This window comes from Corvus hawaiiensis, chromosome 18, assembly GCF_020740725.1.
Source record: "Corvus hawaiiensis isolate bCorHaw1 chromosome 18, bCorHaw1.pri.cur, whole genome shotgun sequence".
In the NCBI taxonomy this organism is placed as follows: Eukaryota; Metazoa; Chordata; class Aves; order Passeriformes; family Corvidae; genus Corvus; species Corvus hawaiiensis.
The window spans coordinates 298,612-324,051 of NC_063230.1; the positions used below are offsets into that span (position 1 = coordinate 298,612).

Genomic DNA, 25,440 nt, shown 5'->3' on the forward strand with positions numbered 1-25,440 from the left:
CTTCTGTGGTGTTGCTCTGTGTCCAAGCCAGGAGTTAATCTGTTCCTTGTGGAGTGTGTGGAGGGTAATGGGGGCATGAGCACACATATGTGGGGACAGAGGGGACCTGACAGCACACAGGGGATCAAAGGGAATCTGATGGCCTGTGGAGTGGAAGGGAAGCACTCCTGGGACATGCAGAGAGAGGCAGGGACTGCACTGTGGGTGAAGGCGGGGGGTCTGAGCCATCCCTGGGATGTCAGAACAGTGTGAGCTGGAACAGAGCTGAGGGGGACAGGGGTTGTGGCCCAGCTGTGCACAGTGGTCTCTGAAGGGCCATGGAGCCTGAACGGAGGGTTCTGAGGGGCTGGAGCAGGGTCTGAGAGCTGGAGGGAATGGAGTGTGGGTGGAAGGATGGAATGGTTTGAGGGCTGAGAGTGGGAGCCCCCCTGCAAGCAGCCCTGGTGCATTCCCTGTGCTCAGCACCGCGCCCTCTCAGCGGCGCTCAGAGCCAAGCCAGGAAAATCCCAGGGAGCTGCGGGAGCCTCTGGCTGCCCCTGGCAACACTGTTGTGCTGCCACCACCGCGGCCGCCCCGGTCCCAGCTCCTCCGCAGGCCCCTGGGCGAGGAGGAGGCACCGGCGAGATGGACTCGGAGCTGGAGGAGCAGTTGCGAGCAGCCTTCCGGGACAAGCTGCGGCTGCTGTGAGTGAGACCCCTCCGTCCTCCCCGTGGCAAGGGACCAAAGAGTTGGCAACAAGGCCAGCATGTCCTGTGTGCCCGGTGATCTCGGTTTGTGTTCCCATCTCCGGGTGCCACTGCCAGGGTGGGTGTCACTGGGTGGGCACAGTGTCCCCAGCGGAGGCTCCCAGGGAGGAGAGGATTCCAGCCGTGGGCTGGGGGGAGGCAGGCGGACTCCCCGGGGTCTAACCAGAAAGCTGAGATTGTAACGTGATTTGTCCTTCCCTGGGGAACAGCGCCGGTGCTGGGGGTCTCCAAGTGGGAGAGGCTGAAGTGGGAGGGATGGGCAGGAATGAGGGTGGGCAAGAAGATGAATGCAGGCAGGGATAACGCAGTGTGGTTCCTGACAATCCCTGCACACACCGGGGAGCGGGCCAGGCTCCCCAGGCCGAGCCCCGGGAGCAGCGGTGGCCCAGGGAAGTCCTGCCCGTGCCACGGTGGCAGATGCCCCTGCCCGGACTTTCCCTCCCCAGCCAAGTCGAGCTCCACGCAGCCCGTGGCAGGACGGTGACAGGGCGGGACCCGGCCCCGCTTCTGCCATCCACTCGTGTGCTCCTGAAGAGGCGGGAGGTGGCGGAGGTGGAGCAGGAGCTGCAGAACCGGCGGGAGGTGAGAGCGGCCTCAGCCCCCCGAGTGTCCCCTCCCCGGGTCCTTCAGGTGTGCCATGGGGACAGGCAGCGGGCAGGCATGTCCCCAGCTATCCACGGGCTGGCACCCTCGGGTGCACAAGCGTGGGGCAACGCTCTCAGCACCCCGCCATCCCACAGGAGTTTCGGCAGCGGATGCAGCGCCTGGCGCAGCGCCGGCAGCAGCTGGCCCGGAGGGAACGGCAGCACCGCGACGCCGTCCTCAGATTTGACTCCTTCCTCAAGGTGCGGGGGCGGGGGCCGGGGCCGGGCTGGCCGGAAGGTCGCCGCTGACCCCGTACCCACGGCGCAGGCGGTGGCGGCCAGGCGGGAGCGGGCGCTGCGCCGGGCGGGCGAGGAGCGGGCGCGGGCGGCGGCGGAGCGAGCTGAGGCCGCCCGCCTGCAGCGGGAGCTGGCGGGGCTGCTGCGGCACAGGGATCGCCTGGCCCGGTGCCTGCGGAGCCTCCGGCCCTTCGGGGACTACTTGCGGGACGTGCTGGCCAGGATGGGGCAGGTGAGCGTGGAGTCCTGCGGCGCCACCCTGCGTGTCCCCCAGCCCCTTGGTGGCGACATCCCTCCACCGCTGCGGCCTCTCGGCCGCCTCCCACTGCCCAGTTCCAGGACGTGCCGGCCATGCTGGTGCATTTCGGGGTGCTGGCGGGGGTGCGGGCAGCCCTGGCACGGGAGGCAGAGGCCGGGCAGGAGCGGCTGGCCCAGGGCAGGGCACGGCTCCAGCGGTATCGGCAGGAGACCAGCACCGAGCTCCTGGGCACCAAGGACGAGCTGGCCCGGCTCCACACACGCCTGGAGGCCGCCCGCCAAGATGTGCTCCAGTGGGTAAGGGGGATGTCGGGTGCCCAAGGACCCCCGCGGGGAGAAGGGCAGCAGTGCAGGTGTGCTGCACAAGGGAGATGCCCAGTGTGGTGGAGGCGCAAAGTTGGGCGCACTCCAGGCTGAGCTGAGGATCCCTGCAGCTCTGCTGGGTCCCCCTGGCCTGGCGTGGCCCGGCCCGGGGGGCACAGGAGGACAGAGGGCAGTGGCCCGGGGCTCACTCTGTTCCCCAGGAGTCCTGCTGGACCCACATCCAGAGTACAGCCATGCAGAAGACCCTGCTGCTGGCACAGATCAAGCTGGCTGTGCTGAACCTCTTCCAGCTCACCACTGCACAGCTCAGGATCCCCACAGACAGAGCCCAGGAGGACACCAAGGCCCAGCTGGACATGGTCAGCACAAACCTCTTCCCCAGGCAGTGGGGCTGGGGACATACAGGGACATTGACATCCCTGGCTGGCTGTGGCATCAGGCTCCAATCTTCGCAGGTACTGCTCTGCATGCGGGGCCTGGCTGACATCTGTGCCACTGGCACACACCCACAGCACATCAGGGGTGCCGGGCTGCTTCAGGGCCAGGAATAGCCCCTGGGGACACCTCCTGCTCCTGGGGCTGGGGAGAGGCTGCCAGGGCCAGCCTGGAGCCACAGGACCTCTGGGGATGGAGGTTGTTCCTTGCAAGTCTGGAAACCCCACGACGAGAGGCAACATGGATGGCAGTGGCACAGGCACACTGGGGTGGCACCGCACCCAGGCAGGGCCAGAGTATTCCCGGGTTCCCTCCTGCCCAGAGCACCCCAGGCAGTGGGAGGAGGAGGGAGCTGCTGTTGGCATCTCCAAAGGTGTCTCACATCAAAATACATCCAGCTGTGGAGCCGCAGTACTTGCTTGTTCTTGTGTCTCTGGGTGGCCCGAGGAAAAGAAGTACCCCAGGCATGATGCTTGGAGCAAGGACAGAGAGAAGTCAGGATGCAAAACCAGCCAATATTTACTGTCCCCTTCCCCAACTCCCAGCCCAGGCATGGGGGGCATGTCCCCTACATCCTCTTCCTCAGCTTGCCCTTCTTGGCAGCGCCCGCCCGGCGCCCGAAGGCCATTTGCCGCAGCTCCTGCACGCGCTGCCGGTTCCTGGCCTTGAGGCGCTTCAGGCCCCCGCTCTGCAGGAAGCGCTGCTTGGCCGCCTTCTTGCGCTGCTTCAGGATCTGCTGCTTGTTCTTCAGCTCCGAGCGCACCCTGCCCTGCGCCGGGGGCTGCGTGGGCCCTGCGGGGGGACATGGCTGTGCTCAGGGCAGGGGACAGAGCCAGGCTGAGGGGGACAATGCAGGGCTCTGTTGCTTGCTGCAGGTACTCACCGTGCCCATGCCTGTGCTTCCCTCTGAACTGCTCCCTGCTGCGTGGCCCTTCCTCATCCTCATCCCGCTCGTCAACCTTGTACTTCTGCTTCCACTTCTCATAGCTGGGACGGGTAGGTTAAGGGAACATGGGGTGACTCCTCACCTGACCCTGTGCTGTGGTGTCTGACTGTGCTCCCTTCCCCAGCTGCTGCCCTGGCAGGGGATGGATCCCTGACACGGGGGTCCAGCCCCGCTCCCGCAGCCCCCAGCCCAGGCAGGCAGCAGTGCCCATAGCAGGATACAGGTTGTTCTTGTAGGAGCTGCTGATGTAGCGCCCGCTCTCTGTCCGCACCTTCTTCTTGTCCTCCTGGCCCGTCTGCCCCACAAACCGCTTCTTCTTGCGGTCCCTGCGAGAGACAGGAGGGCGGTGGCACTGAGCAGTGGCACCCCCAGCCCTGATTCTCCCTCCAGCCCATGGGTAAACCCCACTCACCACTTGAGCAGCTGTTTGCTCTTGTTGAGGTTGTGGTTCTCATCACCCATGAGATCCAGCACGGCCCCGGCCGCCTGCTGCTCAAAGGCGCTGCCCTCGCCGCCCACGCTCAGCCTGCAAAGGGGGGTGATGAGAGCAGCCCCCACACAGGCTGGGATGGGACAGCAGCAGGAGCCCCCCCAGACTTACCCCCGCTCACTCTCAAAGTCCTTGGGCCGGTATGGGATGTAGAAGTCCTCATCCTGCTGTGCCAGCTGCTGCGGCTTTTTGCTGGGACCGTCTTCTCCCCCTCGGCCCCATTTTCGCTTCTGGCCCCCCATGTTGGAGAACACGTTCTGGAGGGGAGCAGTGGAGGGGTTCGGGAGCCACGTCCCTCCCAACATCCCTGCAAGTCTCTGCACCAGCCCCCAAGCGCCGGCACAGTCTGGAGGCCCTGGTGCTGCTAGCACCAGGCCAAGGCTGCTCTGCAGCAGTTCCGGCATCCATGACCCCATTACCTGGAGATCTTCCTGCTCTCCTTCCCCATCCTGGGTCTTGCAGGGGGCCAGGCACAGCCCCTGCCCTTTAAGTGCTGCTGCCCGCTTCTCCTGCTGCCCGCGCTGGAACTTCTCAATCAGGGCATGGTCGTGGCGCCGCTTCGATCGCATCACGGTGCTGGCCGGTGTCCGGGACGTGGCGTTGATCTCAAAGATGGTCTGTCCCCAGGGTGGGCGCATGATCCCCAGTGAGCCACCTGGGCCTCCCCTCCCATCCCACTCCACGAGTCTCAACTCACCGCCTTGGACTTGTAGGTTTTAATGCTATCCACAAACTTCAGCCTCTCCAGCTCGGTGTCCTCGAAGCGAGCACCTGGGGACGTCAGGCAGGGAGAGGGGCACAGATCAGTTCCCTGGGGAGGGGAATGGGGTCCCCTCCCTCAGCATCCCCTCAGCACTCACTGAAGAGTGGGTGCATGCCCAGCTGGGACACATCCAGGTCCTTGGCCCTCTTGATGGACTCTGGCGACGGGCCGGGCCGGGAGCGCAGGTACTGCTTGTGGGCGTTGTCAGCAACGCGGCGGAGGCTGTGCAGCTCCAGAGAGGCCTCGTGGTCCGTCAGCAGCAGGCACTCCTCGTCATCCACCAGGCTCTGGGGGACACGGCCCAGGACCCCGCCAGCGTCTGCAGCCCAGGGGACACCGTGTCACCTCCCCAGCACCCACCCTGGATTTATCAGAGCAGAGCTGACAGCCCCAGGGAGCTCGGTACTGTTCAGTCAGCATCCCTCACAGGGTGTATCACAGCCCCCAACACCCCATTTTCCCCATCACCCCTCTACGTGAGGGCCCACCACAAGACCACAAACTCCAGCACTGGCCAAGGGTAACACCCCAGTGGCCACCCAGCCACCCCTCACCAGCAGGCATCTCCTGGGCTCCAGCGAGGACAAGTGGGTGCCCCAGGAATAGGTGGAGGTCGAACACGTAGGGCATCTCGTCGGGAGCCACCAGCGAGTAGGCAGTGCCACTCCGGCCAGCTCGGGCCACACGGCCTGGCGAAGGCAAGAGGAGAGTGGGAAAGCATACCCAGCGAGCCCAGCCTGTCCCCACCCCAGCAAGGGACTCACTGGTGTCCCTGGGAGTCTACACATGTGACATTTACCATGGGGGCATGGCTAACAACAGACTATGAGTGGCTGGGGAAGGGGCAAGGGGGAGCCCTAAAAGGAAGGTACCAGTCCTGCCTCCAAGACCCCTCACGGTCCAGCTGGGACACCAGGAACACTCTGACACTGCTTTGTCCCCAGTCTGTCCCCCAGTGTCACAACACAGTGAGGGCACTAGCACCCACCAACACGATGCAGGAACAGCTTGGCCCTGGCGGGGAAGCTGAAGTTGATGACATTGTCCAGCATGGGGATATCCAGCCCCCGGGCGGCCACGTCGGTGACCAGCAGCACTGGGCACTTGCCCTGGGAGAACTTGGCGATGTTGATCTTGCGGGCAGTCTGGTCCAGAGAACTGTAAATGTGGGTGCAGCGGATGCCCTGCGCCGTCAGCAGCTGGGAAGGGGGGAAGAGAGATTGGATCCCACCTGGGCATGTGCCCTCAGCAAAGAGACAAGGCCAAAGACTCCAGGGTGGCCACGTGGACCTCCAAATCCCACTGTGCTCCCTCGTCTCTGAGCAGTGAGTGGAGCAGCACCTCCACGATCACATATTCTGGGATTTCTCCTTCAATACAGTGAAACATAGGGAGAGATTCCAGCAGGGACCTGCCACAGCTGCAGACCCCACACGGGCACCCCCAAATGCCACTTACCTCCTTCAGATACTCTGTGTGGTGCTTGGTGGCCACAAAGACCACAGTCTGGTCCTGGGGCTTCACCACACTGCGGAGCAGGTGGAGCAGCACGGCTGGTTTGTCGTCCCCACGCACATGGAAGAACGCCAGCTGCAGCGTGAGGGCAGTGCTCAGCCCTGTGCCACCCTTGTCCCCTCCTCAGGAGCAGGTGGCTTGCAGGGGGTGGGGGGCACAAGGCCCATCTTGAACTCCCCCAGCCCGTCTCACCTTGAGCTGCTCGCTCAGCTTGGACTCCACATCCAGGCGGATCAGCATTGGCTCAGTGAGGCCTGTGGTGACACACGGGACACGGGTCACATATGGCATGCGCTGCTAGGGACATCCACTTGGCCCAGCGTTAATCCAGCTCTGTTTTCCCAGTGCTGGGCTCGGCCTGGCTGAGGGACTGTGCTGTGTCCCTGTCCCCAGTGCCACCTGCCCCCCGTTCCTCACCAGCCCGGGCAAACTCGACGAGCAGCTTGGGCAGCGTGGCGGAGAACAGCACGGTCTGGTGGCAGTCTGGGAGCCGGGTGATGATCTCCTGGAGCTGCTCAGCAAAGCCCATCTCGAAGAGCCTGCAGGGGAGGGGATATGGGACATGGCAGGTCCCTCCTTGCCACACCCTGGGCATCTTAGCCACGTGGGGACACTGCCAGCCCTGGGGACGCCCTGTGCCCCCGTGCTGACCTGTCAGCCTCGTCGAACACCACGTACTCCATGGTGTGCAGCTTCAGCTTCATCTCCACTGCCACGTGCACCAGGCGCCCAGGGGTGGCTATGATTCTGTGGGGACAGAGGTGGTGACAGGACCAGGCTGAGGGGGAGACAGTGTCCCCACACCATCCTGGGAGCAGGTCCCAAATCCAACCCAAAGAAGATACAGTAGAAATCCTGTTGTCCCACAGGAGGCTGCTCCAAGGGAACACCAGGAATGCCCATCAGGCACACTGGCTCTAAACACCAGTGATGTCCCCGGATGGCTGGTGGCCATTCCCCACCAGGTCCCCTTCCTTCACCTCACTCACATGTCAGGGTTCTCGTGCAGGGCAGCAAACTGGTCCTCCATCCTGTGAGAAAGGGGAGACTGCGGTGGCACTGGGCAGCTCGGCCCCTCACCAGGTTTTGGGGATGCTCAGGAAGCAGGGATTGGAGGGGACATGGGGACAGCTTACTTGTCTCCTCCCAGGATCAGGGCTGTCTTCAAGCCAGTGAACTTGCCCAACTGTAGGGTGAGGAAGAAACATATTGGTGGGATGTAGAACCAAACCCATTGCCCTCATTGTTGCCACTTGGCCCCGTTGTCCCCTGTACCTCCTTGGTGAACTTGAGGGTCTGCAGGGCCAGCTCCCGGGTGGGTGAGAGGATGAGGGCACGTGCCCCGGCCTGGCTGGGCGCCTTCAGCCGCTCGAACATGGGGATGAGGAAACAGGCCGTCTTCCCGCTGCCTGTCCGCGCCATCGCCACCACATCCCGGCCACGCAGGATGGCGGGGATGGTCTGTGGGACACCACCGTCACTATCACTGTCCCACTGCCACCCCCTGGGGCAGGGACCCAGGGCTCCCCATGCTCACCTTCCTCTGGATGGGTGTGGGCACCTTGTAGCCCTTCTTCATGATGCCCTTGAAGACGGGGTAGCTGAGGCCTAGGCGAACAGAGACAAGTGAGGGGGCATGGGCAGGAGGGGACAGTCCCTGTCCGAGGGACAGCTGTCCCCTGCCCCACACGCACCCATGGACTGGAAGCCCCCGGATTTCTTCTTCTTCTGGTTCTGGGCCCGCACCATGGCCTGAGTGTCGAGCTCAGCATCGGCGCCATCGTCCTCCTCGGCCGTGGTAGGGAAGGCAGGCAGTGGGGTCACAGGGACCTGGGGACAGTGCGGGACATGGCTGTGGTGATGGCTGTCAGGGCACTGCAGCTCTGCACTGCTGGCATGGCAGGCAGGGGCACCAGTGCTGGGGACTGTGGGTACTGGGGACATTGGCACTGGGGACACCGGCACCGAGACACTGGTACTCAGGACATCGGCACTGGGATAGGGGTACTGGGGACACCGGCAGTGGAGACACCCGTACCAGGAATACGGGCACTGGGGACATTGGCACTAAGGATACCGGCACGGGGGGCAGCGGCACATGGAGACCGGGGACCCTAGTGCCGGGCGTAGCGGCGCGGGGTGCAGGGACCCGCCTCGCTCGGAACCCTCCCCGCCGCCCCCCGTCCCCCCGTGCCCCCGTACCGGCGCTCCGCGGGGCTGGCGGCGGGCGCGCGGCGGCGCCATGGCGGTCCCGGCGGCGGAACCACGTGAGGGGGCGGAAGGGGCCGGGCCCGTCCCGCGCCCGCCCCGGGGCCGCGGCCATGCGGGCGGCGGGTCCGGCCCTGGGCCGTGGCTCCGCAGCGACCGCCGGCCGCCCTCCGCGTGGCCCCCGGGGCCGCCGCCGGGTGCGGCCGTCCTTCGTGGATGAGTCGCTGTTCGGCCGCCCCGCGGGGGCCCGCCCGCCGCCTCCCGCCTTCCCGCCGCCCTGGGCGGCTCCGGCGGCTCCCGCTGCCGGCGCGTCCCGGCCCGGGAGTCAGTGCAGGTGAGCGGCGGCTCGGGACGCTCCCTCGGCTCGGATCCCCGCTGCCCCGGGTTTCGGGGCTCACTACGCGTCGGTGTCCCCGGGGCGCCCTACGGAGCCCCTCGACTCCCCCAGCCCGGGCTCGGCTTCCCCGCCGGCTCTCGGTCACTCCCCTGCTGATTTCCCCCACTCTAACGAACACGTGTTTCTCCGCTTGTCGCCCTCCAAGGTCCCGAAGCCACGCTCCGTCCTTCTGTGACGAGTCTCTGTTTGGTGCCAAGCCCCAGGGTCCCGCCTGGGCAGCTCCACGGATGAGGAAAGAAGATGTAGCCAAGCTCCATACGCTGCTCTGGAGCCCCCCGCCTGCCCCCCGAAACCAGCCTGGCCTTTCCCCACACTGCAGGGGGCCTCCCCTGCGAGCCGTCCACCCACCGGCCTCCGCGCCTCCGGCCACATCTGAGCCTGTCCACAAGGAGAAGTTGTGTGGCTGGAGGCATCCCAGCAGCGATGCTTGCTCCAAAGGCTGGGGGGCTCCTGGCAGAGGACGTTCCCAGTCTGTCATCCGGCTGAGCGCCCCCATGGACAGGATTTGCCTGTCTTCCAGCCCCGGCACAGAAAGGTGGAAAAACCAGAGCACTCCGACAACCCCTGCTGCCCCCCAGGGCCCTCCGATGAGGGGTCGGTCCAGCAGCGTGTCTGGATCACCTGTGCTCAGGAATGCCAAGGCAGCAAGTGGCTGCAAACCCAGACCCCCCTGGAAGTGATGCCAAATGACCCTCTGGATGTACATACAGCCTTAGTCTACCCGAGACCTCCCTGTGACCAAGCCCACAAGGACCCTGGGCTTTTCCGTGGCTGGAAATGAAGGATGGGGCTGTTCCATGCTGGAAGACAAGCCAGGAGCCAAAGGTGACCACAGTGCTGGGAGCAGTGACCTTCTTGTTTAGGGCACAACTGCACGGCACCAGAGTGGGATAGCCTTGGTGGGAACAGCTGTTTCCCTTGATGTCCAGTGGTTGTCAGAGGAGGTGTGGTAACACAGCAGGTTCCTGCTGTCTGGGAAATCCAAGTGGGAGGTTGGAGCAGCAGGAGACAGGAGTGTCCACAGTGCAGTCCAGGCACGGGTACATGGACAGCGTAGCTCCAGGGGGACAGGCAGGGCTGAGCTCCATGGAGCTCCCAGAACAGGGGGTGTTGCTGGGGTGGGGTCCCAGGTGAGTAGCTAGGGCAGTTGAGGTGTGAGGACCTTTGCTGACCACATATGGTGAGAGCAGTCCTGCTCCATCCTGCCTGTGCTTGTGCCTGTGGGAGTACAGGAGATCCCTGGTCCGACCTGCTCAAGGCAGGTCCAGTCAGGTGGTGGAAACCCCTAGGAACAGAGGCTGCACAGCCTTGCTGATCCCCTTCCCACTGCTCCACTGTCCTCAGGGTGAACATTCTCCCTGTATCCAGTCAGAGCCTTTTTAGTTTGATTTTTGTGTCTGTCCTCTCATTCTGCACCTGAGCACAAAACTTGGCCCAACCCTCATGGTCGCGTACTCTTTGCAGGTATTGAGAGGCTGCTCTGAGGCCCCCCAAAAGGTTCCCTTCTCCAGGAAATGAGCACCATTCCCTCTGCCTCTAGGCACAGGATGTGCCTTGGTGTCTCCCTGCTGTCCTTGCTTCATATCACCAACACCTTATGGACTCCTCTGGCAAAGCAGGACAAGGGAGGACAAGCACAGAGGTGAGGAAAGCGTTGCCCTGCGTCCTGCTGGCAGTGGGATGGTCCCAGCCTGGATGGGGTTTGTGACAAGAGAAGGATCTGCACAGGGATTTTGGCAGCTCGTGGTGATGAGGAGGTGCTGAGCAGATACATAATTGTGTGGCTGGTGCTGAGGGTTGTGAGGTGCTCACAGCAGTGCCATGGTGTCACCAAATAAATGCTCCAAGGCAAATCTGGGATCTGTGGGATGCTGCTGAGTGATCTGAGCACCTCCAAAGCTCCTCCACTTCCTTTCCTGAGGTGGGAAAGAGCAGCTCTGTCTGTATGGAGGCAGATAAAGGACGTGGGGTGGGTGACTTGGGGTTTGCAGTCACTGCTCCCTGGGGAGGGAGGCTGCGATGAGGAGCTGCTGAGGTTACTGGGAGAGTTTAGTAACTCCTGTAACACTCAAACACGCCGAGGGAAACACTCAAATTCACCCAAGGCCACACCAAGCCAGGTTAAGAGCATCATTCTGCCCTCAGAAATTATTTTATTGCACCTTCAGCAGCAGCAGTATCAGGCCTTGACCCACTCCAGCACGTGGAGCTGGAGCCAGCCAGGAGCCTGCACTGACTGGAATTTCTGCTTATTTCTTTGGCTGATAGGAAGCAAGAATAACCTGATGTTATTAAAACCTGAGAAGGTGGGTAAGGATCGTTGTGATTAGTTCCAAGCTCTCAGATCTCTCCCTATGCTTCCCATTGAGGCAGTCCAGCAGCTCTTCTCCACCTGGGGTAAAACTGGAGGGACATGAAACAATGGTGGCCTTCTCAGAGAAGGGGTTGGGAATGCTGATGTCAGTCCAAGCCTGATGAGCTGTGTTTGGGATGTGGGCACAATGACGTGCAAGCTGTGAAGACTGCTGGTCTCACTGGGCTGGGAGAGAGTCCGGATGTGATTTGGACACTAGATGGAGACAAGAGGGTTGAGGATTGACACAGAAGCAGGAACACCGTTCCCCGGCAGTAGGTGGATGAGCACGATCCAGTGGGGCGAGTCGTCAGCAAACTGGGGGAACTGCCCCGGAATCTAAGCAGCAGAAAACTGAAACAGCGCAATCTTGGGAGAGCTGGAGTCCTTGAAAGATGAAGCCTCTTAAAATGAAGAGAGATTTTATCTGAAAATCAAGTTGACAGTGGCCTGTGTGGCCAGGATTGGCCACTTTACCCCCACTGCTGTGCTCAGATTCCAAGGAATCAGTGGAGGAAACTAGAGCCCATCACATGAGCCACACTTTTCTGTCCCACACTGGCCCAGGTTGTCACCAAGGGTTTCCAGGAGGTCAGAACTGACATTTCCTTGCTATTTACACATGAGGACAACGTTGGTTAAGTATAGATGGGTTGTTTGCATTTTGTTCTGTGATTCTCACTCACATTGATGCTTCACTGCTGCCCTGTCCTCTTGTTCTGCCAGAGCTGTGCAGCCCAGCATGAGAGCAAAAGCTGCTCTGTTAATGCTGGAACTGGTGCTCACGTGGAAAAAAACCAGATTAAATCTGAATAAAATGAGGTGGAGGAAATGTTATTTCCTACGTCCAGATCCAGCCTGTCTGGTGTCACTGGTGCTTAGCTCAGGCCAGAGTTGATACAGAGGCCTGAATCAAGCGGGGGCTCCTCCCTGCTGCTGCTCTCATTTTTCTGCCTGCTCAGCACTGACATAAATCTCATTCTCCACCTTTGACTCCACCCTGACTCCTTGACTTGTTGCTTACTCGGGGGTTGAAGTTGTGTTGCTGCAGGGCTGCTTTCCACTGAAATCAGCAGAGCATTGGGACAGAGCAGCTGCACTCCAAAAACCAGCATAGCTGGCAGGAGCCAGGTGATAACTTGACGGAGGCAGCAGCCTGACCTTAACAGGCTTAATCTCCTGCAGGACCCTTATGAGAGCCAGTGCTCCTGGATACCCCTCACGGCACCTACTGCGCTCGGGGCTGGGCTGGGCTGCACTGCACTCAGGGCCCGACTCATTCCCACAACCAGCGGGGCCTGGGAACAGGGACGTCTCCATCCGGAGCGGGGAAAAGGGGATGTCCCAGCCCAGGAGCAGGTTGGGGTCCCGAGCCTGGTCCCCTCAGGGGTCCGCAGCCGCTCCCGCCCGCGTCCCGCCGTTGCCCGGTGACCGCTCCTCCCCGGCCCGGGGGCGGGGCCTCGGCGCAGCCAATGGCAACTCGTGCTCCCCTCCCCTGGGGCCCACCCCCGCCGCCTCGGACCAATCAGCACCCCCGTCTGTCTTGAGGGACAGCCCTTCTATCTAATGGCGAGGCGAAGTGCGTGAGCGGAGGAGGGGAGGCGGGAATAACGCGGAGCTGCTCGCAGGGGGCGGGGGCGGGCACGACGCGTGGATTGGCGGACGTGGGGAGGCACCGCCTCTTGGGGCGGGGCCCGCGCTGTGACAGCCAATGGGAGGCGAGGGGCGGGGCGAGGAGGAGCCGCGTCGCTGCGGGCGCCGGTTCGGCGGGGCCGGGGCGGGCCGGGGGGCGCGGAGGGTCCCGGGACGGGCCAAGCTAGGCTGTCCCGGGAGGGTTTGGAGAGCCCGGGGGCCGCGGGCACGGGGGGCTGGTGAGGAGTAGGTTCACCCAGGGGCGGGGGAAGGGGGCGCCGGGCCGGGCCGGGCCGGGCCGGGCCTCGCCTCCCCAGCGCGGTGACAGCACTATGCCGGTGTCCCTCTCTCTGGACAGGGACACTGGCTGTGGATTGTCCCCGTGGCGCTGTCCTGGGCCTGCTTCATTTTTCTTTTCCATCACCTTTTAGAGAAATCCGTGACCTTGTGGCATCGCGCAGTTAAGAAAACGCCTCCGGGAGCTTCATGTGTGCGGACTCCAGGCGGCCTCCGGTGCTCCCGCGTTCGCCTCCCCAGCTGCGGTCCAGGCGCTTGGGCACGGCGGGGGACAGAGCCATGTGTGACGGGGACACTTAGCGCCATGCTGGCCCGGGATGCGTCACGGCCGCTGCTCCTGGTGCCGAGGGGTCAGGAGCTTGCCAAGGATCAGTTTCTCCTGCGTCCCTGCTGTCCTGCGAGCCGTGCGCCGGCTGGGATAGGCAGCCCCGGCCTCGCTTTGTGAATTGAGCTTTGGCATAAATCCATCGAGTCCGGTACCCTGCGCTGCTTTTGGGAAGCAAGTAACTCGGTCCTTTCTGGAGCTCTGGTGTCCGGAGATGGGTGCGCGCACTGTTGTGTCCGTGTGTCCAGCAGACAGCCCCGGGGGACGACTTTCCAGGCAGAGGTTCTGACACAAGCGTTTCCCAAGTGGAACTGCAAAAAGCGTTGTTTAAAGCTCCGTCAGCAGGAGCCTCAGAAGGGACGGCATGGCTGTGAGCATGGACGATGACGTTCCCCTCATCCTCACCCTGGACGACAGCGGGAGCAGCACCTCAGCCCCTCTGGATGACCTGGAGCGGGAGGAGCTGCCTAACGAAAGTAAGAGCACTTTGTCATTCCCCGCCCGGTGTTTGTCTCTTTGGGGTGGCTGCTCTTCCCGGTGAAACTCCCAGAGCCGTCGCTCAGTGTCCCGGGGCTGCCTGATAAAACCAGGTCAGGAAGTTGCTTGTTGTGCTGCTTGTTGCTCACAGCTTCCTGTGACACCGCGGGCGCTAGACGGGTCTTACCCGTGTTGTTTCTAACACACAATTTTGGGGTTTCCCTGTAGTAACCTGTGACATTAAGCCCTTTCCTGCACGTTGTCCCAGAGTGTCTCCTTCCCTTGGCACTGTCCCACTGCAGTTATCTCATGTGGCATTCTCCTAGCACCATAAACATCTGCCCTTTGTGACTTTTGTTTTGCCCGTTTCTAGTTTACGTTCTGATTTTTGCGAGAAGGGAAGTGTTGATAAATCCCTTCCACATTTTTATTGTGTTCGTGTCAAAGAACCTGGAGTATTTTTAGACAACATATTCATGTTGGCCCCAGCTGTTTAGTGGGGCATAGCCAGCCTGTGAGCACTGGGAGGGGGAAAACAACAGCCACCATAGCTCAGAAGCTTGGATGTCTCCTCAGTGTGTGTCTTCATTAAAGCCCTCACCCTGCAGCAGGTTGGATGTGGCCAGCAGACGTGTCTGAGCGTGTTCAGTTAGTTTCTGGTTGGTGTTACACCTTTCTGGATGTACCTGAGCAGTTTTGTCCAGCACATCCCTGTGACTTCCAGTTGACATTGCAGGTGCAGGCACACTCAGGTCTTGTGATCCTGTTCCAGCCCTTGCTGCCACAGGTTGCACATTTGGAACAAATGCATCATTTCCTGGCCAGGCATCCCTTTTTTTCCACATTAGGCCTCTGTGCCATACTGCCTCTGAGATTAGATTCCTCTTGCAATAAGATGGGTTCCCTTAATTTTCTCCTTCTTGACTTCCCAAGTCAGGAATTAGTTTCAGATAATCAAGATTCTTCCTCCCTCCTCCTCCTCTGCCACCCCACAATGCAGGTCCCTGACTAAATTGCCCAGTTGACTTTCTCTAAGCTCTCTTTTATCCTTGCTTCATCCCATCTGTTTGTCTTTTAAAGTTTAGCTCTCTATTTTTAAGTTAAATAGAAGAGAGATTTCTTCCTCGGTCCACGGGTGTATTTATAGGATTCCTTGTGACTAATTTTAATCACTCTTCCCTCTTTCATTCCCCCGCCTCCCATCCCTTCAAAGAAGAAGTTGGGTGAGGCTTAACAATTGCTTGAAGCCAGCATGACTGTGTTAAAGCACAGGCATGAGAATGAATGTATTAATAAATAAAATTTTCACATTGAAATACAGGGAAGTTGTTTAGGGACCAATTTTGTGCTTCTTAAAAGATTGCTGTGTGATTTTTGGGAACTCATTTCCTGGGATCCTTCAAATGAAATGTCTCTTATTTTGCCGTATGTTTTAATCACTGTTAAAGTTGGATTTGCTGCAGAAATATAAAGCTTATGCTGTGGAAGAGATAGGGAATGATACAGAGCCTTCTGAAGTCAGGGTGAGATGAAGGATTAGGAGGGGTAGGCTGGCATCAACAACTTGAAAGGCACGTTTATCTCTGGGAAGCGGGAAGCTTAAATCAGGGAGAGAGCATGCGGACACCAGCACTGGCAAAAGTAAGCTTGTTTAAAAACCAGGACGTGTGGTCTTCGCCTGCACAGAAAATCTGCTGTGAAATTTGTTGTATCTCGTGGAGGCTGTGAGGAATCAAGTATGTCCCCTCTGCTCTGCCTCCGCTTGGCTGCTGAGGACTGAAATGGCATTAGCAGAACTGTGTGATGTCACATTTGCAGTCAGAAGCTTTTCTTTTCCAGGCAAAAAGAGTGTGTGAGAAGTCCTTGTCAGGGGAGAAAGAGCCTGCCAGGGTGATGATGAGGACACGGGGACAGGGAATGTCAGGAGGCTGTTTCCTTCTGGCTTTGTCTTCCCTTTGCCTAAACTCTCATAATTGAATATTCAGCCAGAATTTGGAGGAACAGCTCCCTTGTTACTGCGCCTGACCATCATCAACTCCAAGGGATTCAATGGCAGGTTAAACACAAAACTTTTGCTGAAGTGTGTCCCCAGAACAGGCTGGGACTGTTTGCAGTGAAGGACCCACCATCCTCTTCCAGGTGGCACTGAGGGAAAGACAAAGTAGCTGTAGCTACCCCTTGTTCAGTCACATGTTCGAGGTTGGTAATAATGAAGTCTCACTCTTGCTTTGTGTTTCTGTGTGCACAAACTCCTCTAAATTTTAGTCCGTTCTCCAGCCTGTCACAACCATGTCACTAAGTGCTGTGTGGCTCAGTGTATCAGCTCTCATGTTTTTTTAAGGAACTTCTTGTGCTTTTAAATTTAAAAAAAAACTATCCATGGTGTGGCTTTGTTCCAATCAGGTCTTTGGATAAATGAATTTTTAGTTTTGGATTCTTAGCATTGATTGCCTGGAACTGGAGACAAGTTTCTGGGTTGAAATAAGTAGAAACAGGGTTTTCTGAAAGCAATCCTGTAGCAGATGTAAAAAGAAAGGACTGAAGTGCAGGAGTGAATTCCTTTCCAAACCTTGCAGGAGAGTCCTCTCCTGGGTAAGGGGGTGTCTTGGGGTTAGAATAAAAGAAAGCTAAAGGAGAAAATTGTGTGGAAAATTACATTCTTAAAGAAAATGTCCAGCTGCAAAAATTAATCTCCCAAATCCTCCAGCTCTTAAGCATTTAACGAGAGAAAATACTTGCATGGGGAGGAATACTAAACTCTGCCTTGCTTGGCTTGTGCTGGGATACAGGGAGCTCCCATGTGCAGCCCCCACAGAATCCTGCAAAGTTGACAAGAATTCAGACCACATCCAGAAAAATGTGGTTCCTGTGGTGCTGACGGTTTTCTGACTGCGCTGTGTAGGGGCTCGATAATTTTTCATTCTAGCTGCAGCAGCTGAAGAAGCCAGGGAGAAGCTATTGAATCACCTGAATCCACAGTAATGAATGTGACGCTGCCCTTCCCTAGCACATCTTATCTGAGCATCTCCATGCAAACTCCAGTTAAGCTCCCCAGCAGCTGCCTGAGGGGAGTGACTAACAGGAAACTGAATTTCTGTAGGAGGCAAGAAGGGAGATGTGAACCTGGCATGGCCTTTCCCAAAATCCTGCACTGACAGTGATGAGAACCTGCCAGGGTTTAGTGATTTCCCATCCCTCCTGAACTCCTGGGAAATGTTTGAATGGAGTTCTCAAAATATCTCCCGAGTGCAGTGTCTGTTTTCCATCTACAAAGGTAGTGTGGATAGCCTTGAAACTCTAGGACAGTGCCTCTCCTTGAGCTGATGGGAGCTATAAACAGTAAATGAGTGCACATTGATTTATCCTGTATTAGATCAGATACAAGACTCTCCTTTGCCTCCTGCATGGAAATTGCTGCAGCCTCAAGTAGAGTTTCAGTGTGTTCAGAGCAGAAAGTACAGCTCGGAGTGTTGTACAGGGAACAATGGGATATTGTCTGTTTTCCTACACAATGGGTGATGGCAAGGGAAAAGAAGTCATCTTTCAACTCTGGGCTTTTACAAGAAAGCAGCTGCATCTGCTATTGAGGTAAAAACTAATTATTAGGGAGGTGGGGGAGCAACTGCAACAACCAAGAGTGATGTTTTCTAGAAGGATTGCTGGAAAATGGGAAGTTATGACTTTGAGTGAGGTGCCTTTGCAATCTCACTTTCTGCTGCCTGAGAGGTGAATTGTCAGGAAAACCAGAGCCAGCCTGGCCTTTTGGAAAGGTGAATTATGTACACACATAATGTTCCCCTGTGCCTGGCACTGCTGGGAAGGAGCAGGTGGCTCAAAGAGTGTGAAGAAAATGAGATTTCTCTGTTGGTGAGGTTGGAGGGGCTGCTACAGGCATGCTTGGTGAGGAATGTGGGTAGGGGAAGCCCAGAGACTGCTGGTTGTGCCTGTAGAACAGTGTGTGGGGTGTGCTGGGCTTCCCAGAGGGCTGGAAGGGGCCCTCTGCCCTTGATTGGGACAGTTCCCTGACGGAATGTGGGATGGGGCTTTCAGCAAAGCTGTTCCTTTTGTAACTGGCTGGTGGAGACTCGTGGTGATTCTGAACACAGAATCTAATTACAGCATTAATGGATGTTGTAGACACCTAACTTGTCTTTTTTTTTTTTTTTTAAATCCTTTACTAAGCCCCAGTTAGATACCTGCATATGGAACTGGCTTGGGATTTGGGGCAGTTAATGTTCTTTTGAGGCATGTGAATCACCTGGATTTTGATGTATTTGTTAACCAATGTGCAACCTGAAGTGACAGAAATCTCTTCTGTGTTGGATTTGGTTCCAGAACACGTTTGTATTGGCAGTGAGAGAATTAATTCTGTCCATGTACTCCACAGCTTCAGCCCATCTGGTCATGGAATCATCTCAGAGAATCCCTGAATGGTTTGTGTTGGAGGGGCCTTAAAACTCATCCTGTTCCATCCTCCTGCCATGGGGGAGATTTCCAGGTGTAAAACAATTCCCAAACGGCTGGGGAAGCAGAGAATAAACACCTGATCTTTGGGAAAATGCTGCAACCACACAAACTCTTAGGACCTGTGCTTCTTGTGGAACCACTTGAACTGCTGTGGAAGCATTCTGGCTTTGCTACCTTTGGAGGAAAAGAGGCATTTCAAATGTCAGCCACTTGGTAGATTTAATAAATCCTTCAGGATCTGTAGGTTTTGATCCTTGTGTGGAAGTAAGGATTTCCGAGGTGGCTGTTTGGACTGAGGCACTGGGTATGAAATGCTGTAGCTAATTAAGGTGAAGAAATGAAGGGGATGAGGGAACAAGCAACTGCTTGCAATGGACCTGGCAGATTCCAAGATTTCTGACAGCCAGGCTCTTAAACAGCCTTTTGGATTATCTGGTGGCTTTCTTGGATGCTATGCAGGATATTTTCTCACGTCATGGCCCCTAGTTCTACCAATTTGCCTTTAATTAGTTCCAGCAGCAGTGCTTCTGCTGCTGCCTTTAGAGGTGAAGCATGGCCAGAGCACAAGACTGGGATCTCATTTTGGGAAGCAGTCTGGTTCTGCTGCTGGAGCAGCTCCTCCTTGCACCTGGGGTAAGTCATTAATGCCAATCTCACCTGGAAATGCTGATTACACTGGTGTGGGAGTGGACAGGTAGGCTTCATTCTTTTTTATGAAGAGATGCTGTTTTGCATTCCTGTACATGATTCATTTTTCTTAATATGCACCTGCTTAAAATTTATAGAGAGAGGAATAGTTTCCAAAGCATGAGTGGTGGTTTTGTGGTGGATTGCTGTTTATGCCTCTGAAAGTCTCATTTCTCTGACCTAACAGCCTTGCATTCTGCAACTTCTGCCAGGGCTCCTCTAATCCTTTCCTGGCCTAGATGACTTATAATGAATGTTTTAAGCAAGCAAAGCGAAGCAAAACTGCCTCCGAGAGGAGCGAGGGGTGAAAATCTTGGAAAGGGAAACGAACACCCAAAACATAAGGAGATTATTGTTTTCTCCTTCAGTACAATTCGTTTCCCTGGGTGATGGGTTCTGTAAGCTCGGAGGAAGGAGGGAAATGCTGCCTTTTAGAAGATGTTGGGGATCTTTTGCTATGATGTTAGAAATAGTGAAAAATGTGTTTCTGCTCTGAACTATCCTCTGGAGTCTCACTTGTCCTGAGAATTCAGGTTTTAAGGCAGGGCTGTGCTTAAATACTTGGGTAGAGTCGGTACCTTTCTTTCAGGAGAAGCAGCACTGTATTGTCCAAAACTGAAAAGCATTTGTGTGGAGACATTCTCACCATGGCTCTGTGAACATGGTGCCTGTAGAGGAAGAACCACAAGCACAGTAAAGTACCAGGAGGTATCAAGGGCTGCAGTTATTGTGGGTATTTTTTCCAAGCCTTCCTTGTTTTCTGAGCTCTGCAGGAGAGCGGTTTGCACAATGCACACATTGTGTGTCTCACAGTAGGATGCTCTGTCAAACAGAATCTCTGCACTGTTGACTCTTTCACGCAGTGAAAAAAAAAATTCCCAGTGATTTTTGTCTTGAATGCCCCATGCTGTTCAAATCTGAGTTGGTAACTGCGTCTACAAGGTGGAGAAGACTTGGGTTAGTGTTCCATTATCCTGGAGTCAAATGGTTCTTTCTCCTTTGTCATCTCCTGGAGCACTGGAGATGGAGATCATCTTGCACTGTAAATCAGGAGGGATGCTGCAGAGTGGGACAAGGAGTCTGGAAGCTCCTCACTCCCTTCCTGAAGATGGGAGTGATGACCTTGATGCTTTGAGGGAGGGAGCCCATGCCCTTTGTGTGTCTCTTCTCCAGCACAACTCCCATCTTTTTGGGGTGAAAGCAGAAGAACAGGGTAGTCTTAAGTGTTTCCTCCCTGAGCTGATTGCTTTCATTGGAAAATGTGGGCTGAGGGCACGTGTCATGTCATCAGAGGGCCCTGGTTTTTTGAACAGGTGGTCCTGGAATTACAAAAGATGTTAAGGAGTTTGAAAGTGTTCGAGCTGCAATTTTAAATCGACAACTTTCCAGCTCTAACCGGTCACTCCTCAGCCACCACAGCTGACTTGGAAACATTTGGCTCAGGAAGCGGAACAACAGTTGGAAACAAATAGTGATTAGTTTTTTCATGGCTTCCCAGGGAACGCATCAGTTTGTTCGTTTCCCCCCTCATTTGTGGTTCCTGTGGATTTTTAAGGCACTGTAGATGCAGGATGTTCAGTTTAGCCAAGCCTGCATACTGGCAGATTAAAATGAGCAAAGGCTGAGCACGCTGAGTTCACTCATCATAACCAATATGATGCTTCTCAGAACTTCCTTTGCCCTTGGTATCTTCACCGAGGAATCCTGCCTGCTGCCGTCAGCCCCCCTGCGTTGAAATCCCATTTTACCCATTTGAATGCTGTAAGAAGTGCTGTATAAACTAAACAGGAGCATCTGTGAAGTGGTTAGAGTTGTTGTTGATTGCCTTTTCCTTATTGCCTTCAGGGGATTTAGGCTTGAATTTGCTGGAAGTAGAATTTATGAGCCAGAACGCTCCATTTCTGATCCTTAAGCTGGGAAAAGTGCAGTGAATTTGATCGGTCTTTTCTCTTGCCTCCCATGTCTCTGGCTTTTGATCTGGACCTCGCAGGGCTCTTCGTGTGTTTTCAACGTAATTGCTTTTTGCATGTGGAGAAGCAGCCTGGTTTTCACATGGCTGCTTGCTTTATGGGGAGCTGTAGGAGCAGCGTTAGGGTTTTGTCCATCTGCTCGCGGTGAGCAGTTCCGCAGGAAGCTCCTGCACCTGTGCTCCATCCGGGAGACAGGGAGGCGGGAAAGGCTGATCCATGGCAGCACCGTGGGCTTGCTGAAAGATCCTTAGGATGACAAGAGGGGATTGCTGTGGTTTGAATCATGCTGTGGGGGTTTGGAGCATCCAGCGCTGCTTTTACAATCACAATCTGGTGAGGTCTGCTTGGAACAAAAGGCTTCTCTTTTCTTGCTTATGTGTGGGGGAAGAAAATTTGGGATGTATCTCTCTGCACAGCCGTGTTAAACCCCCTGATTCTGTGGGGCTGGACATCTCAGCTACACTTTTGTTTCCTCCATAACAGGTGTGTGTCTGTATTGCCACCTGGGAATGCCTGTGTTTTATTCCAACTATAACTGTTCTGCAGAGAACACTTTCACTATCCCCCATGGATTTGGGAAAGTTTATGGCGCAAAAGCAAAGTGAATTTCCCTAGAATGCACAAATATGTTCCTGCTCTTCATTAACCGAATGAAGAAATGCCTGTAGAATTAAGGCTGAGTGATCAATCCTGCAAGTGGGAGCACTGAGGAAAATTTTGACATTTGGGTCAGCGGGGTGAAATGACCAAGTCAAAGCCCCTTCCTTTCAAATACAAGGCTGGTGGCCAGACCTTATCTCTAGTGGTTGCAAAGGAGAAGACTTAAACGTTGTAAATTTTCTATACTTTGAGGCAGCACAAATGCATAGAAAACAAAAATGTTAATGGAAGCTTTAGAGCTGTTGGAGAGGCAGCAAAAAGTCACAGTACTGGCATGCCTGGGCTGGCTAACGCAAAAGACTTACAGATCTGTAGATAAATATATATCAAATGAAGGAATAGCAACTGGGAGTGGAAAATCATGTCTAGGAATGTGGTCAGCAGAGTTAAAGGTGCTCTAAAGGACTTGAGAAATAAAAAAAACATATTAAATGATTCCAGCTTGTCAGAAGTTCCAGGTTTAACACTCCAATAGTGCTAAAGGGAAGCTCAAGAAATACTGAATGTATTCTATATTTGCTGAAAAGCCAGATGACACAGTCATTGTATGACCTATTCTTCTATTCCCACAGTAAATAGAGATTAAACAGCTGATTCTAAAGGTTGACATTTAAAAATTAGCAGATGACTTTTGATTTCTAAGGCTGCAGCTGAGGCAGCCTGTACACTGCCGTGAAGAGTGACTTTCTTCCAGCCCCAGAAGGTGTTTTGCACCAGGCAAGAGATTGCAGGACAGCCAGCCCAGATTTCCAGGCAAAATAATGGGAAACCAGCAGTAGTTCTTCTAAAATCTGGATTCAAAGGACAATTTTGTGTGTTTGTAAGACTTTTGAAGTCAAAGTTGTCCATTTTCTGAAGATGTGGTTCTGTGTGAGGGCTGTAGGACTTGAAGTAAGGACCAGTTGAGGGAAAATCAGCTGTTTTGCAGTTGTCACGTTAATGGTTTAACTCCTTCCTTCCTCTCCAGCCAGTAAACAACCTCCAGTTCCTGCCAGCAGTGGTTTCCACCAAATGTGCAGAAGCCTTTTTTCCTAATGGAGAACAGTTCCACAGCACTTGAGGCTGGGGTTTTCCCTGCTCCTTTACATGTGTCTTCCCCTGAAGTTGGCAGCTTCTCTTTCCTGGCTGAAGGACGAGGCAGAGGAGATGCAGCAGTGTTGTATTTCAAAGGAATCAGTGTGTTGGAGTCGTGTTCTAACACGACAAAACTCAATTACCTCCTTATTATTGCTGCACCACAACAAATAACTTTAACTGGTCTCAGCCTGTCATGGTAAGATGTTGAGAGTTTGTTATTTAACTTCTAAATTTATGTCGTTATCCTGCTATCCCTCTCTCTTCAGGGAAAAAGGGTCAGTAAGGCACATAGCTTATTACTGCCTTCTTCATTCTAGTCCTGCTTTGGCAATGCTGGAGGTTTGTTACCCAGATTAATCCAGATTTCTCCCATAAGGGAAGCGCTTCCTCTCTGCTTCCCACTGCTAACTTTGTGACTTCCCTGGAGAGCTGCTGGTGGCTGGAGCTGGCAGTCAGTCCTGGCAGCACACTGCTCCCGTTAAAAAGGCCAGATTGCAGCTTAATCAAACATCTTTCCAAACTGCATCAGGGAAATCCAAAGGCTCTGCTTTGGAGAATTGAAATGAGGAACGTGCTCTTGAACTGCTGACATTGTGCTGTTACCAAAGCCAAAGCAGATCTTTAATGTGTTAAAAGCAGGAGGCACTGGTTTCCCTTTTTGGAACAAAAAGAGGAAATTCCTTCATGTAACAGGATATGTTAAAGAAATGCTATAGCTGAGGGTGTCTTATACTGTCTCTTTCTGTTACTTCCTCAAAAATTATGAATTAGAAATGTGTGTGTGTGTATTTCACGTCTGGCCTCTCTCTCTGCCTTAGGCAGAGCTGTCTCTTTTATTTTTCCTTTTTGGTTTGGTTCAGCAAAAACTTAACTGTTTCCACTTGTTTTTTCTATTCATTAGTTGTTCCATAGAGCCCCTCAATGACTCAGATATTTAATTCCAGTTATGGTATAATTTTATCTCAGTGTGTGTAAAGCCTTTGTTGCTGTGATACGATCGGACTGATGAGATTATGGAGCATTTTGGCTGCTGAAAGGATGGATAATATGAGTTGTAGGTGATCCTTCTGTTGCGGCTTTGGCTTCTCCTTTTTGTGGTGGTGTGGTTCATTTGTTAAGGTAAGAAATAAAGGGTATGAAACTGGCAGCAATTTGGCTTGACACAAGTGAGATTCTTCGTTCTAGCTTCCTGATGCAGCCTTTCCTTTTATGGGACTTTTACTGAATAAAAATGCTTTGGATTTGACTTTGCAGCTCTGTTAAGAAGCAGGAACTCCTGTGTTACACAGTTAGATATTGAAGGAGTGTCTGGTTCCAGCTCTCCCTGCGGTATTTCATGGACTCAGATGCAGGGGGATTTAATCCCACATCTGTCAGGAAGCAGCTTTGTGGAGCAGGGCTTAGACAGGGGGTGGTTTGCACCTGTCAGTTCATCTTCAGCCACTGAAGTCTTACTAACCTAATTATGGATCCCAAACATCCCAAAAAGGAGGGATCTGCCCCTCTGCCTCTTGCTGCTATGTATTCAGGAGTGAAAGTTGTCCCAGGATCAAATAGTTCCTGGCCAAAACTTGCCACATAATATTTCAAGAGGAAAAAAGCCCATAGTGACTCAGGGATGAGATCAGAGGAGAGCAGGTGTCCTGGGGAGAGGAGGCAGTGAACTGCACAGATGAGGATCTCCAACCAGCCAAGCTTGGCTGCTGTAGATGGGTAAAATTATCCTCGTCCTTATTTTCCTGGAAGTCTTTAATTTTTTTTTTTTTTTTTTATTCTTCCTTACGAATGTCTCTGTCCCCAGCAGGGTGGTGCAGGAAGTGAATATCCAAGTGAATCATCATGGCTCTTCTCCCAAGCTGCAGAGCAAAGGGTTAATTGGCTCTGCCTCACTCAGAGCAAGTGCTAGATGGGCCAGGGCTTCTGCTGGGACTAAACTATTTCCTACCATGCTTTAGCTCTTCTGGCATCGTGTTCAGCTTGTGCACCAGGGGTTTTACATGTGTGCAGTGCAGATGTTAGCGATGATACAGTGGTCCCCTAATTAAAGAATGCTGGGCTTAAGCTGTCTTCCATATAAGAAACTCGGCGGCACGACTGAGAAGAGGCAATGATATATAAAATGTGACTTACCATGCTGAGGGACATCTGCTCCTCCTTCACGAGGATTCAGCTCCCTGTGGTGATGAAGGCATGATGTGAGCTCGTGTTGATGCTGTAGGAACTCGCTTGATCCTCGAGTCAAGGCGAGGACGGTCAGCTCAAGTTGCCTTTTGCCACTAACAGGAAGTGGCAACGTTCATATTTTTTTTTAAAACTTTCCTGTGTTAATAGGAAGCTGAAGTGACTTTATTTGTTGATCTTCACGGCAAGTGAGTGCTGTGAGAATACAGTAAGACAAAGAGCCCCAGGCCTTTGCATATGTTTCTGCTGTGCCACTGTCTCTAAGGAAGAGCATGACTCAGTTACGCTGGCTTGAAATATTCCGAAGTAGATTATTTCTCTTGCAGCAGAAGGGCTTGGCACTGCTCTCTG

At 55.0% G+C, this 25,440-nt stretch overlaps 4 protein-coding genes across 9 annotated transcripts in view; 3 read left to right on the forward strand and 1 right to left on the reverse strand.

The window, feature by feature from the left end:
* The first annotated feature begins 94 nt into the window (after nucleotides 1-94).
* On the forward strand, nucleotides 95-3,055 carry CFAP73 (cilia and flagella associated protein 73). Of its 2 annotated transcripts, none has more exons than XM_048323127.1 (7): nucleotides 95-683; nucleotides 1,193-1,328; nucleotides 1,487-1,591; nucleotides 1,659-1,859; nucleotides 1,961-2,182; nucleotides 2,410-2,568; nucleotides 2,649-3,055. In XM_048323127.1, exons 1-7 carry the CDS (start codon nucleotides 625-627, stop codon nucleotides 2,691-2,693), a joined length of 927 nt encoding a protein of 308 aa, XP_048179084.1. In that variant the 5' UTR covers nucleotides 95-624; the 3' UTR covers nucleotides 2,694-3,055. The 2 variants fall into 2 exon arrangements, with proteins under 2 accessions (XP_048179084.1, XP_048179083.1); XM_048323126.1 differs by having other exon boundaries at nucleotides 2,665-3,055.
* Nucleotides 3,056-3,145: 90 nt separating this feature from the next.
* DDX54 (DEAD-box helicase 54) lies at nucleotides 3,146-8,608 on the reverse strand. Its single transcript, XM_048323117.1, has 20 exons — nucleotides 8,561-8,608; nucleotides 8,053-8,188; nucleotides 7,896-7,966; nucleotides 7,634-7,819; nucleotides 7,495-7,544; nucleotides 7,348-7,389; nucleotides 7,010-7,105; nucleotides 6,776-6,897; nucleotides 6,551-6,612; nucleotides 6,302-6,433; nucleotides 5,832-6,042; nucleotides 5,398-5,532; nucleotides 4,941-5,162; nucleotides 4,778-4,851; nucleotides 4,500-4,697; nucleotides 4,192-4,337; nucleotides 4,003-4,116; nucleotides 3,812-3,916; nucleotides 3,528-3,631; nucleotides 3,146-3,436 (listed from the first exon to the last, which is right to left on the reverse strand). Exons 1-20 carry the CDS (start codon nucleotides 8,600-8,602, stop codon nucleotides 3,213-3,215), a joined length of 2,472 nt encoding a protein of 823 aa, XP_048179074.1. The 5' UTR covers nucleotides 8,603-8,608; the 3' UTR covers nucleotides 3,146-3,212.
* Nucleotides 8,609-8,671: 63 nt separating this feature from the next.
* On the forward strand, nucleotides 8,672-12,168 carry RITA1 (RBPJ interacting and tubulin associated 1). Of its 2 annotated transcripts, XR_007207464.1 has the most exons (3): nucleotides 8,672-8,900; nucleotides 9,109-9,788; nucleotides 10,428-12,168. XR_007207464.1 is itself a non-coding variant. In XM_048323128.1 (2 exons), exons 1-2 carry the CDS (start codon nucleotides 8,680-8,682, stop codon nucleotides 9,641-9,643), a joined length of 756 nt encoding a protein of 251 aa, XP_048179085.1. In that variant the 5' UTR covers nucleotides 8,672-8,679; the 3' UTR covers nucleotides 9,644-12,168. The 2 variants fall into 2 exon arrangements, 1 of the variants encoding a protein (XP_048179085.1); XM_048323128.1 differs by having other exon boundaries at nucleotides 9,109-12,168.
* An 856-nt stretch (nucleotides 12,169-13,024) lies between these two features.
* Nucleotides 13,025-25,440, forward strand: part of TPCN1 (two pore segment channel 1) — a 42,368-nt gene continuing 29,952 nt past the window's right edge. For 2 of the 4 annotated variants that reach the window (XM_048323118.1, XM_048323121.1), the window contains exons 1-2: nucleotides 13,025-13,077; nucleotides 13,380-14,046. In XM_048323118.1, the coding sequence (XP_048179075.1) occupies nucleotides 13,935-14,046 (112 nt within the window). In that variant the 5' untranslated portion in view covers nucleotides 13,025-13,077; nucleotides 13,380-13,934. The other 2 variants (XM_048323119.1, XM_048323122.1) reach the window with 2 other exon arrangements.